This window comes from Brachyistius frenatus, unplaced genomic scaffold (genome assembly GCF_029030835.1).
Source record: "Brachyistius frenatus isolate BFR_SWC_R1_liver_20210118 unplaced genomic scaffold, ASM2903083v1 Contig_434, whole genome shotgun sequence".
Taxonomy (NCBI): domain Eukaryota; kingdom Metazoa; phylum Chordata; class Actinopteri; family Embiotocidae; genus Brachyistius; species Brachyistius frenatus.
Window position 1 is genome coordinate 139,291 of NW_027211033.1, and position 12,765 is coordinate 152,055.

The 12,765-nt window shown below is 42.5% G+C and overlaps 1 protein-coding gene across 1 annotated transcript; it reads right to left on the reverse strand.

The window, feature by feature from the left end:
* Nucleotides 1–325: 325 nt before the first annotated feature.
* On the reverse strand, nucleotides 326–12,391 carry igf3 (insulin-like growth factor 3). Its single transcript, XM_069725616.1, has 4 exons — nucleotides 12,311–12,391; nucleotides 5,524–5,668; nucleotides 1,574–1,764; nucleotides 326–514 (listed from the first exon to the last, which is right to left on the reverse strand). Exons 1-4 carry the CDS (start codon nucleotides 12,353–12,355, stop codon nucleotides 326–328), a joined length of 570 nt encoding a protein of 189 aa, XP_069581717.1. The 5' UTR covers nucleotides 12,356–12,391.
* Nucleotides 12,392–12,765: the final 374 nt, after the last annotated feature.

A 12,765-nucleotide genomic window follows, 5' to 3' on the forward strand; every position in this document is an offset into this window, starting at 1 on the left:
TTGTAGTCCAGACATGCACTCACCCAGTGCACATGTTTAAACATAGTTAGAGTTGTTGGTGGATGTTACAGAACGATGACCTGAGGTGGTTTTCCTGCAGATGAGGATCTCCAACATGGCTGCCAGTCAGTTATATCAGCTGGAAACTCTTTGTTTCACTCTAATCTGTTGCTTCGGAGTGGTTTTCAAACACCGTGATCCCTAGTTAGCAAGAGAACTTCTTGTGGTCGGCATCAACCTTACGGATTTGCTAGGTTTAATTCAGGAACTATAAATACTCAGTTTTTCATGAGGTTCCAGGTCCGGATGTAAATCCTGTGATTGTTTAAAGAGGACTCCTCGAGGTGGAGGGAGGCCGGCTGGTACTTTTCTGTTTGTTCGTCCTCCTGCGTGACGATGACACTTTATTTTTCCGTTGAACAGACGTCTGGTTTCTCTTTCTGTAGGATTCCCTCTTTGGACTGTCAGGAGCTCCGAGGTTCTCCACAAGTCTCCTCTGGAACACGGCCTGAAGCTAAAAAACAGAAATAACAATAAGGAGTTTATTCATGGTTCATTTATGTTTTATGGCCCCAAATGAACCCCTAATGTACATGAAAGTTTCATGATTTCCCCAAAAACCCAGAGCTGAAATGATCAGTTCATCATCTGATCAGTTATTATTTTGATAACTGATTTTTTTAAAGTCTTTTTTACAATAAGTTCTCTGCTCACAGCTTCTCAGATGTGAATATTTATGAGATTTCACCGTTTTTAATTAATTTCTTTGGGCTTCTTTTTTTATGACGGCTGCAGACAAGGAAAATCATTAAAAAAATTTAACTCCAGGGAATTATGATGACTTTTTCTTTTACTAATTTCTGACATTTTATTAATTGATTATTAATTATGTAATAAATAGAAATCATTAATTTTTAATTAAAAATATATTTGCTGGTTACAGCCTTTCAGTTTTCAGAAAGTTTTTCAAGGTAGAATAAGATTCTCCAAAATTATACAAAACATATTTTGTTAACATTTTAAAATATTTTTCAAAACACTGCCAAAATATTCGGCCTCAATTCGTAAAATGATTTTAGTTGCAGTTTTATGTTCCCAGAATTATAATTTTTTTTAAACATCATAATTATTTCTAGAATTTTTTTTGAAGAATTTGATTCTGCTTTTACACAAATATAGGAATAAATGAAATAAAACAAAACTTATTGCTGAAAACATCACTGGAACATTTTATGTTCTTACTGAGATAAACTCATAAAACCTGTCAGATGAAGTATTAAAGTATAATTCTGCAGCCCTGAAATAAACCCTCCCTTCATGAGGATTATAATGTTCGGCTGTCCGTCCATTTTAATAAACTGAGTTAACAGTTTAACAGCAGGACAAATTTAGGCTTCTAAAATCAACATTTAAATAATCCACAACTTTCTCAATCCGACTGAATAACAAGTGAACATTTGAATCCTCATAAGGGTCAGAATATTAACGGGCTTCATACTCAGTTCTTCACGTGTCAGTGTAAATCTCTTCTGATCTAATGAATCGTGTGAATATTGGGTGACGACCTTCCTACCATGTCTCTCTGCGTAGTGGTCTCAGCGGCTGAGGTTGTGGCTGCTGTTGAAGCCGTGGTGGTCCGCTGGCTCTTCGGTTTGGCGCAGTACATCTCCAGATGCTGAAGTTCACAGCCGGCTGACCGGCAGCACTGATCCACGATGCCCTTCCCTCTGGGCCGAGCGCCGTAGCCCGACCACGAGCCTTTACCTGCAGGGACACACAGGCATCACACATTTCAGTCTCAGCATCTTCCTCACATTAAAACATAAAAACTCGCCACAAGTATTGAAGCCACAAATAAATTTGATGCACTTTTACAGTCATTACATTTCAGGATCACATATTTTAACATATAGGACACCGTCAAAATAATTCGATTTATCTTCTGAGAACCGTAAAGTCTCCTGACGGGTTCGTAGCTGTCAACAAACAGCAGTGTTTGAAAGTTTGTGAACCATTTACAATATTCTAAATATGACCTAAAACATCTGATTTTCAACTCCTAAAAGTAAATAAAGAGAACCAAATTAAGCAAATGACATAAAAATATGAAAATAGTATACTCTGTCATTTGTTTATTGAGCGAAAATGATCACATATTACATATCTGAGTGCAAAAGTCTGAGAAAACCAAGGATAACTGCTGATCCTCTGAGGTTCCTGTCTCACTATCATCAGCTGGTCCAGTTCTTTGGTGCAAAACTAATACGTTCCCCATAAGTCTCAATTTGCAAATGTTACAAACTAAAATGGTAAAAATGACCTGCTAAACATTATGTAATGTTAGCATTGTTATTGTTAGCGTGTTAGCATGCTGAAGCTAACACCAACACCATATGAATCATGTAATTAGTGACTAAATGAAATGGATTATTAACTTCCTGTATGTGCAGGCTTTTCAGTGTTGTCTAGTTAAACTCCAGCGTCCTTCTCAGAGACTCGCTGCTCCTTCTGTTGTTACTGCAGCTCTCAGATAAAACACGTTTCAACAATAATGCTATCGCACACTGCAGAGCGGATCAGCATCAGTCTCATATCACTGCAGGAGGCGGCCTTGGTCACAACGGGGGAAAAGTCACCAGGTGAAAGGGCTGCTGGGTGATTATGTGAGTGCAGTGGGAGAGATTCTATTGTGATCATGATCAGCTTCACACTCTGCACTGTAGCATCCAGGACGATCAGACATTATTCACACATTATTGTATGAAACAGAAATACCTTTTTCCATCTAAGAGCTCCAGACCTGAAGAAAGTTGTGACTCGTCGTCATGGAGATAAATAAACATGAAGTGTTCCTGTTGTTGTGGGCTGTTAACCTGCTCAGTGTTTCATATGATGGCAGTGACATCACATGCAGATCCACTCAGACACCAGTTGCATGAACTTATGTTGGTTAAGAAATAATCATTTAAAATGTCAACAGAGAATCTTTGAGTCCCTTTTATCTGAGCAGATCTGCATTTATATACAAATTGGGATTTTACTTCTCTTTTGTATTTTTCCTCATGTTTCGTGATGTTTTAAATTAACAGTGACATGAAGGTACTGGTATGAATATATGCTTACTTGACACATTGTTAGGATGACCAGGTGTCCCATTTTATGTGGGACTGTACAACATTGTTGTTGCATGTTCTGCGACCACAGACTGAATATAAACGTGTTCGTAGCTTCAGGTCTGAAAAATGGTTCTGATCCAGAAGTGTCTTCAGCTGCAATACCAGCGAGTGCCACTAGAGGTCGGCTCCAAAAAGCCTCCGGCTCCATAGACTCCCATTCAACTTCTCTCATCAAATCCAAAGTGAATAAAATGTGTCCATCAGTTATCTCGGTGTTGTTAGCTAAAGTCACTCCTTCTTATTAGTTTTCTGGAGGTCCATCTGAAAATAATCCCTCATTCATTAGGAAAGAAGATTCAAGAACACCTGTTTTTGGGGGCGTGTCTGTTTGATTGACAGGCCTGTGGTGCAGTCAGGTTACAGCTATCGGTGGGCGGGACGTAGTATCGTCAGGTTTCCGATCAGATCGGTCAGATCCACCTCTGGCTCCTCCCCCAGGTCGTCCAAATATGGTCACTTCCTGCTCCAAACCGCTCCGAACTAGTAAAGATGGTGACGGACAGAATCTGAACTGGAGGATTCATAACGTTCACAAACCAACGATGACATCACTGATGGACGATGACATCACTGATGGTTGATGCCTGCATGCCACATATTGAGACGATATCCTACAGACACTTTTCTGAAATCTAGAAATGCAGCTAAAGATCCGCAGAAACCAAAAGATGATTGACAGACAGATCAAGAAACAGAAGTTGAAATAACTCCCAACCACACAGGTATGCAGACTGTGGTAGTAAACCAGATCATCCATCCATCCATCCATCATCTTCCGCTTATCCGGGGTCGGGTCACGGTGGCAGCAGGCCAAGCAAGTAGACCCAGACTTCCCTCTCCCCCGCAACATTTTCCAGCTCATGCTGGGGGATCCTGAGGCGTTCCCAGGCCAGCGGGAGATATAATCCTCCAGATGTCCTGGGTCTTCCCCGGGGTCTCCTGCCAGTATGGCGTGCCCGGAAAACCTCCAGAGGGAGGCGCCCAGGAGGATCCTGATCAGATGCTGAACCACCTCAGCTGACTCCTTTCGAGGTGAAGGAGTAGCGTCTCAACTTTAAGTTCCCTCCTGATGTCCGAGCTCCTTCCCCGATCTCTAAGGCTGAGCCCGGCCTCCTACGGAGGAAACTCATTTCGGCCGCTTGTAGCCGTGACCTCGTTCTTTCGGTCACGACCCAGAGAGCTGCTGACCATCGGTGAGAGTCGGAACATAGATTGCCCGGTAAACTGAGAGCTTCGCCTTCCGGCTCAGCTCCTCTTCACCAACACGGTCCGGTGCAGCGCCTGTTGAACTGCTGCAACCGCACTGATCCGGCGGTCAATCTCCCGCTCCATCTTCCCATCAGTCGTGAACAAGACCCCAAGATACTTAAACTCCTTCGCTTGAGGCAGGCACTCCGTCCCCACCTGCAGGGAGCAATCCACCGGTTTCTGGCCGAGAACCATGGCCTCAGATTTGGATGTGCTAACCCTCGTCCCCGCCGCTTCACACTCGCCTGCAAACCGCCCCAGTGAGTGCTGGAGGTCACGGTCCGAAGAGGCCAACAGGACCACATCATCTGCAAACATCAAAGATGCGATCTGGAGACCCCCGGCTGCACCTAGATATCCTGTCCATGAAGGTCACAAACAAGATCAGTGACAAAGGGCAGCTCTGGTGAAGGCCAACACCCACTGTAAACGAGTCTGACTTATTGCCGAGAATACAAACGCATCTCCTACTGCGGTTGTACAGAGTCCGGATGCCCCATTGCAACGGGTCCAGCACCCCGTACTCTCGCAGCACCCCTCACAAAAACCTCCGGGGGACCCGGTCGAAAGCCTTCTCCAAGTCCACAAAACACATGTAGACTGGATGGGAAAACTCCCAGTACCCCTCCAGTAGTCCTGTGAGGGTAAAGATCTGGTCCACTGTTCCACAACGAGGACAGAATCCACACTGTTCCTCTTGAATCTGAGGTTCGACAAACGGTCGGAGTCCTTTCCAGCACTCTGGCAACATAGCTCCCAGGATCACTGAGCCACTCAAACCCCTCCACCACGTTAAGATGCCGATTCACAGAGGGGTAAACCAGATCAAATAAGACATATTTTATTTAGTCCGAACCTTAATCTGCATTGTGATATTATCTGTTTTTAAGTTCTGAGTTGGACAGACATGAACAGTTTAGACGACCTCAGCATCAGTAACGTGTCCCACATGGTCCCACATTTGTGTTGATGAAATCTAGTCATCCTGCACATGAAGGTGAACTTCTCTGAGTTAGATAATATCCCTCTCTAGTATAAATAAACATATTTTAAAGAGGATTTCCAAGTCTTGAGACGGAGAACCTCCCGGTAGACTCACCCAAATAGATCCCTCGATCCCCGCACACGAATATGAGGTCACTGAGGAGGTCGGAGCCACAGCGGAGTCGCGCTGCCTCGGAGGAGAGCGGCCATCCTGCCAGACACACGCTGCAGTAGAACATGCAGATCCGAACACACAGAACCTGAAGACGAGAGGGAAACCGGTCAACAACGACATCTAGACCATGAACAGAACTTTGAGGTTCTGAGATTAAAACACAGGGGGAGTCAGGTGTGATATAAGATGCAACCATCATCATCCTCAGAGGACAGGATCATTCAGTCCTGATGAACTGTGACACAGTTACTGTTGCTCCTTGTTTTGTTTATTGCATGTTTACCTAAAACTGTAATGAGTTTTCATCAGTCAGCTGAGCCTCAACCTGTCACAGTAACATTAATTAAGTCTTATTCGAACACGAAGAAGCTTCTGATCTGATTGATTCAAACAGCTCCTGTTTGATTCAGATTAAATATAGTAAATACTGATTTAACAGAAGCAGAGTTGTTGGTCTGTTGGTCTATTTGTCTGTTTGTCTGTTGGACTGGTTGTCTGTTGGTCTGTTTGTCTGTTTGTCTGTTGGTATAGTTGTCTGTTTGTCTGGTGTTCTGGTTATCTGTTGGTCTGTATGTCTGTTGGTCTTTTGTCTGTTGGTCTGGTTGTCTGTTGGTCTGTTTTGTCTGATGGTCTGGTTATCTGTTGGTTTGGATGTCTGTTGTTCTGTTGGTCTGGTTGTCTGTTGATCTGTTGGTCTGTTGGTCTGGTTGTCTGTTGGTCTGTTGGTCTGGTTGTCTGGTTGTCTGTTGATCTGTTGGTCTGGTTGTCTGTTGATCTGTTGGTCTGGTTTTCGGTTGATCTGTTGATCTGTTGGTCTGTTGGTCTGGTTGTCTGTTGGTCTGTTTGTGTGTTGGTCTGTTTGTCTGTTGAACTGGTTGTCTGTTGGTCTGGTTGTCTGGTTGTCTTTTGGTCTGTTGGTCTGGCTGTCTGTTTATCGATTGGTCTGGTGGTTTGTTGGTCTGGTTGTCTGGTTGTCTGTTGGTCTGTTAGTCTGGTTGTTTGTTGGTCTGGTTGTTTTTGGTCTTTTGGTCTGGTTGTCTGTTGGTTTAATTGTCTGTTGGTCTGTTGGTCTGGTTGTCTGTTGGTCTGTAGGTCTTTTGGTCTGTTGGTCTGGTTGGCTGTTGGTCTGTTGGTCTGTTTCTCTGTTCCTCGGTTGATCTATTGGTCTGGTCATTGTTCTGGTTGTCTGTTTGTCTATTGGTCTGGTTGTTTGTTGGTCTGTTGGTCTGGTTGTCGGTTCGTCTGTTTCTCTGTTTCTCTATTGGTCTGTTGTTCTGGTTGTCTGGTTGTCTGTTGTTCTGGTTGCCAGTTGGTCTGGTTGTCTGTTGGAATGTTGGTCAATTGGTCTGGATGTCAGTTGGTCTTTTGGTCTGGTTACCTGTTCATCTGGTTGTCAGTTGGTCTGTTTGTCTGTTTGTCTTTTGGTCTGTTAGTCTGTTGGTCTGGTTTTCTGTTGGTCTGTTTCTGTGTTTCTCTGTTCCTCGGTTGGTCTGTTGGTCTGGTCGTTGTTCTGGTTGTCTGTTTGTCTATTGGTCTGGTTGTTTGTTGGTCTGTTGGTCTGTTGGTCTATTGGTCTGGTTGTCTGTTTGAATGTTGGTCTGGTTGTTTGTTGGTCTGGTTGTCTGTTGGTGTGCTGGTCTGGTTGTTGGTTGGTCTGTTGGTCTGTTAGTCTGTTGGTCTGGTAGTCTGTTGGTCTGGTTTTTGTTGGTCTGGTTGTCTGTTGGTCTGCTTTTTCTGGTCTTTTGGTCTGGTTGTCAGTTGGTCTTTTTGTCTGTTTGTCCTTTGGTCTGGATGTCTGTTGGTGTGCTTTTTCTGGTATTTTGGTCTGGTTACCTTTTGGTCTGGTTGTCAGTTGTTCTGGTTGTCTGTTTGTCTATTGGTATGGATGTCAGTTAGTCATTTTGTCTGTTGGTCTGTTGGTCTGGTTGTCCATTGGTCTGTTGGTCTGTTGGTCTGGTTGTCTGTTGGTTTGATTATCTGTTGGTTCTCTTTTTGGGGTTTGTTGGTCTGGTTACCTGTTGGTCTGGTTGTCAGTTGGTCTGTTGGTCTGTTGGTCTGTTGGTCTTTTGGTCTGTTGGTCTTGTTGGCTGTTGGTCTGTTTCTCTGTTCCTCGGTTGGTCCATTGGTCTGATCGTTGTTCTGGTTGTCTGGTTGTCTATTGGTCTGGTTGTTTGTTGGTCTGTTGGTCTGGTTGTCTGTTTGTCTGTTGTTCTGGTTGCCAGTTGGTCTGGTTACCTGTTCATCTGGTTGTCAGTGGTCTGTTTGTCTGTTTGTCTTTTGGTCTGTTGGTCTGGTTTTATGTTGGTCTGTTTCTGTGTTTCTCTGTTCCTCGGTTGGTCTGTTGGTCTGGTCATTGTTCTGGTTGTCTGTTTGTCTATTGGTCTGGTTGTTTGTTGGTCTGTCGGTCTGTTGGTCTATTGGTCTGGTTGTCTGTTTGAATGTTGGTCTGGTTGTTTGTTGGTCTGGTTGTCTGTTGGTCTGTTGGTCTGGTTGTCTGTTGGTCTGGTTTTTGTTGGTCTTTTGGTCTGGTTGTCTGTTGGTTTGCTTTTTCTGGTCTTTTGGTCTTGTTACCTTTTGGTCTGGTTGTCAGTTGGTCTTTTTGTCTGTTTGTCTTTTGGTCTGGTTGTCTGTTGGTCTGCTTTTTCTGGTATTTTGGTCTGGCTACCTTTAGGTCTGGTTGTCAGTTGTTCTGGTTGTCTGTTTGTCTATTGGTATGGATGTCAGTTGGTCATTTTGTCTGTTGGTCTGTTGGTCTGGTTGTCCATTGGTCTGATTGTCTGTTGGTCTGTTTCTCTGTTCCTCGGTTGGTCTTTTGGTCTGGTTGTTGTTCTGGTTGACTGTTTGTCTATTGGTTTTTTTTGTTGTTGTTGGTCTGTTGGTATGTTGGTCTGGTTGTCAGTTGGTCTGTTTCTCTGTTTCTCTGTTGGTCTGGATGTCTGTTGGCCTTTTGGTCTGTTAGTCTGTTGGTCTGGTTGTCTGTTGGTCTGATTGTTTTTGGTCTGTTGGTCTCGTCTGTTGGAATGTTGGTCTATTGGTCTGGATGTCAGTTGGTCTTTTTGTCTGGTTGCTTGTTGGCCTGCTTGTCTGTTGTAATGTTGGTCTATTGGTCTGGATTTCAGTTTTTCTGTTGGTCTGTTTGTCTGTTTTTCTGTTGGTCTGTTTCTCTGTTGGTCTTTTGGACTGGATGTCTGTAGGTCTGTTTGTCTGATGGTCTGGTTGGCTGTTGGTCTGGATGTCTATTAGTGTGGATGTCTGGTTGTCTGTTGGTCTAGTTGTCTGTTGGCCTGTTTGTCCGGTTGTCTGTTGGTCTGGTTTTCTGTTTGTTTATTGGTCTGGTTGTTTGTTGGTTTGGTTGTCTGTAAGTCTGTGGATCTGTTGATCTGTTGATCTGTTGGTCTGGTTGTCTGTTGGTCTGTTTGTATGGTTGTCTATTAGTCTGGATGTCTGTTTGTCTGTTGGTCTGGACTTCTGCTGGTCTGGTTGTCTGTTTCTCTGTTGGTCTGGTTGTCTTTTGATCTGGATGTCTGTTGGCCTTTTGGTCTGTTAGTCTGTTGGTCTGGTTGTCTGTTGGTCTGATTGTTTTTGGTCTGTTGGTCTCGTCTGTTGGAATGTTGGTCTATTGGTCTGGATGTCAATTGGTCTTTTTGTCTGGTTGCTTGTTGGCCTGCTTGTCTGTTGTAATGTTGGTCTATTGGTCTGGATTTCAGTTTTTCTGTTGGTCTGTTTGTCTGTTTTTCTGTTGGTCTGTCTCTCTGTTGGTCTTTTGGACTGGATGTCTGTTTGTCTGATGGTCTGGTTGGCTGTTGGTCTGGATGTCTATTAGTCTGGATGTCTGGTTGTCTGTTGGTCTGGTTGTCTGTTGGCCTGTTTGTCCGGTTGTCTGTTGGTCTGGTTTTCTGTTTGTTTATTGGTCTGGTTGTTTGTTGGTTTGGTTGTCTGTAAGTCTGTAAGTCTGATGATCTGTTGGTCTGGTTGTCTGTTGGTCTGGACTTCTGCTGGTCTGGTTGTCTGTTTCTCTGTTGGTCTGGTTGTCTTTTGATCTGAATGTCTGTTGGCCTTTTGGTCTGTTAGTCTGTTGGTCTCGTTGTCTGTTGGTCTGATTGTTTTTGGTCTGTTGGTCTCGTCTGTTGGAATGTTGGTCTATTGGTCTGGATGTCAGTTGGTCTTTTAGTCTGGTTGCTTGTTGACCTGCTTGTCTGTTGTAATGTTGGTCTATTGGTCTGGATTTCAGTTTTTCTGTTGGTCTGTTTGTCTGTTTTTCTGTTGGTCTGTTTCTCTGTTGGTCTTTTGGACTGGATGTCTGTAGGTCTGTTTGTCTGATGGTCTGGTTGGCTGTTGGTCTGGATGTCTATTAGTCTGGATGTCTGTTTGTCTGTTGGTCTGTACTTCTGCTGGTCTGGTTGTCTGTTTGTCTGTTGGTCTGGTTGTCTGCTGGTCTGGTTGTCTGTTGGCCTGTTTGTCTGCTTGTCTGTTGGTCTGGTTTTCTGTTTGTCTATTGGTCTGGTTGTTTGTTGGTTTGGTTGTCTGTAAGTCTGCTGGTCTGTTTGTCTGTTGGTCTGGTTGTCTGCAGGTCTATAGGGCTGTAGGTCTGTTGGTCTGTTGGTCTTTTTCTCTGTTGGTCTGGTGGTCTGTTGGTCTGGTTATCTTTTGGTCTGGCAGTCTGTAGGTCTGTTGGTCTGTTGGTCTGTTGGTTTGTTTCTCTGTTCGTCTGTTTGTCTGTTGGTCTTGTTGTCTGTTGGTCTGGTTATCTATTAGTCTGTTTGTCTGTTGGTCTGTTTGTCCTCCATCATCAGAAAACACGAGCTGTAACTTCCTGGTCTTATTCAACTGGGAGCTTTTACTATGCGTTATTCTCCACTTATCTTTACTGTTATATTTCTCATTAAGGCACAAAAAACCTTTAAATCCACATCTTCACCTGTCAGATGAAGCTAAATGTGACAGAGCCTGTAATGAATGTAATTATTAATAATAATAATAATAATAATATCAGGTGACTCTGCACCGGCTAAATTTAAATTAAAAGATTTTAGTCATGTATGCAGACATCTCACTGATCACACTCAGGTTTAATTCTTTGAATTGTTTCGACAGCTCGAGGACAAAATGATAACTATATTATTTCATAAAATTCATATTAAAATTATTTTAACATGAAACTGATCCATTAAAAAATGAATTGGAGACATCTTTGACTAATGCTTATATTCTCTTAGTTAAACTTCATAAATGTGACAGTTTGAGGATAAAAACCTAAAAAAGTGACGTTGGACAGAATAACATTGATGATTTTATGGGATGGAAGAGATCATGTTCACTGAAGGGTTGAAGATACAGTAGGAAGTCTCCTGATGAAGTGTTCTCTCATCTCAAACGTAATCATGGTGTCAGACGTCCTGTTCAGTTCAGCAGATAAACTGTATTTAGCAGTGATTTCTCCTTTTAAACAGTGACGGCAGCAAACTCTCACACATTTGTATCCTGTCACCATGTTTCTGACAAATCAACCCAATAATTAGATACTAATAAGTTCTGCATTTCTGGCAGAGTTGTGAAAAAGCTTTCTGTTTGGTCAACATAGAAACAATCTGATGAAGTCCTTAAATGTTGCAGCAGTTTGACAATTTGATTGATATTTGAGCATTTTAATTTTTTGAAAACATGTTGAAAATGTTGAAAAAGACAAAAATCTAAACACACTCTGGACGCTCCTGGAAAAGGAATCCCTCTTTTTCATTTACTTGCATTGATTTTTTTTTCTCATTATTATTATTTTTAATACTAACATTAATATTTGTGTATTTTAAGTTTAAATTCTTAATAAATTTTTTTACTAACATCAATATTTTTGTATTTTAAGTTGAAATTGTTCATTGTTTCTTCACTAGGACCCAGGAAATGTAATTTTATGTCATCATATCAGGGAAGCTAGCTCCGTAAATCCTTTTAAAAGAAAGGTCATAACATCTCTTCACTTTAGCCTTTAACTTGCTTCTGCTGAAGCTCTCTTGCACTTGAACTACGGCACTTTTAAAATCATATTTATATATTCTAGATTTGAACTCTATTTGTGTTTAATTTTATGCATTTCATTTCTTTTCTATATTTTTAAATGTTCCTTTATATTGTTTCTTATGTGAAACTGCATGTCATTTTCTTGCCGTGAAGCACTGCGAAACTGCATTTCTTGTGTGAAAGGTGCTATACATATAAAGTTTGTTATTATTATTATTATTATTATTATAATTATTTTGAGCAGGGTTATACTGATCTAGCTGATGACAGTAATCTGTTCTTGTGTCCTTCAACTCTTGAACAAACATCAGATTCACAAATTTAAAAACACAAGATTTTACAAGATTTTACTGGATAGAATTATCATTTAGTATTTAGTTCTCTGTCCTTTGAACCACCTGAAACATCCAGCTCAGTCATCTGTTATTCTGTTTCTTTACACTGATGACCAGCTTTAACACTCATCATCTGTTCATGGTTGGAAACTTTATTCTCCATGTGTTCAACTAAACGTCTGTGCACCATGAATCAGATCAATATGATGATTTTTAGGATCCACACAATCAGATTGAAATGAGAAACCGAGAACTTAGTTCAAAACATATTCAAAAAGTTTTACTGACTGAAGACACAGAGAAGAGAAACAAGATCTGAAACCAGACGCTTCAGTTCAAATTAAATCATTTCAGCTGAAGGAGATCTGCAGTCTTACCTTGAGGGTGAGAGGTGAGGCGGGGGGGCAGCGTGAGGAGGTCATCCTGTCCGAGTGGACCGGCTGCAGCAGACCTGCAGTCTTATAGCGGGGCAGCAGGAGGGGAGGTGTCGTCCCTCCGTGTCCTCCTGAGGAGCTATCAGAGGATTCACTGCTGTATCTCTGCAGATCGACTCGTTCTGTCCGAACAGGATCTTCATCTCCGTCTCAAACATCACCCTCGTTCACAGACTGTTAACCAGAGCAGACAGCAGCCCGGCAGCGCCACCTAGCTGAGACCGGTCCAGCAGCCCTGCAGTGATTTCTTCCTCCTGGAGTTTTCAGAGGACAAACTGGAGGTTAAACTGCTGGTTGACCAATATTGTCGGGTGTTTCTATTATTCTGTCTAGCCGTCTGTACAACTGGACACTTCAACAGCAACACAAACTGAAGGTGTCATCGAATAGTCCGTTTT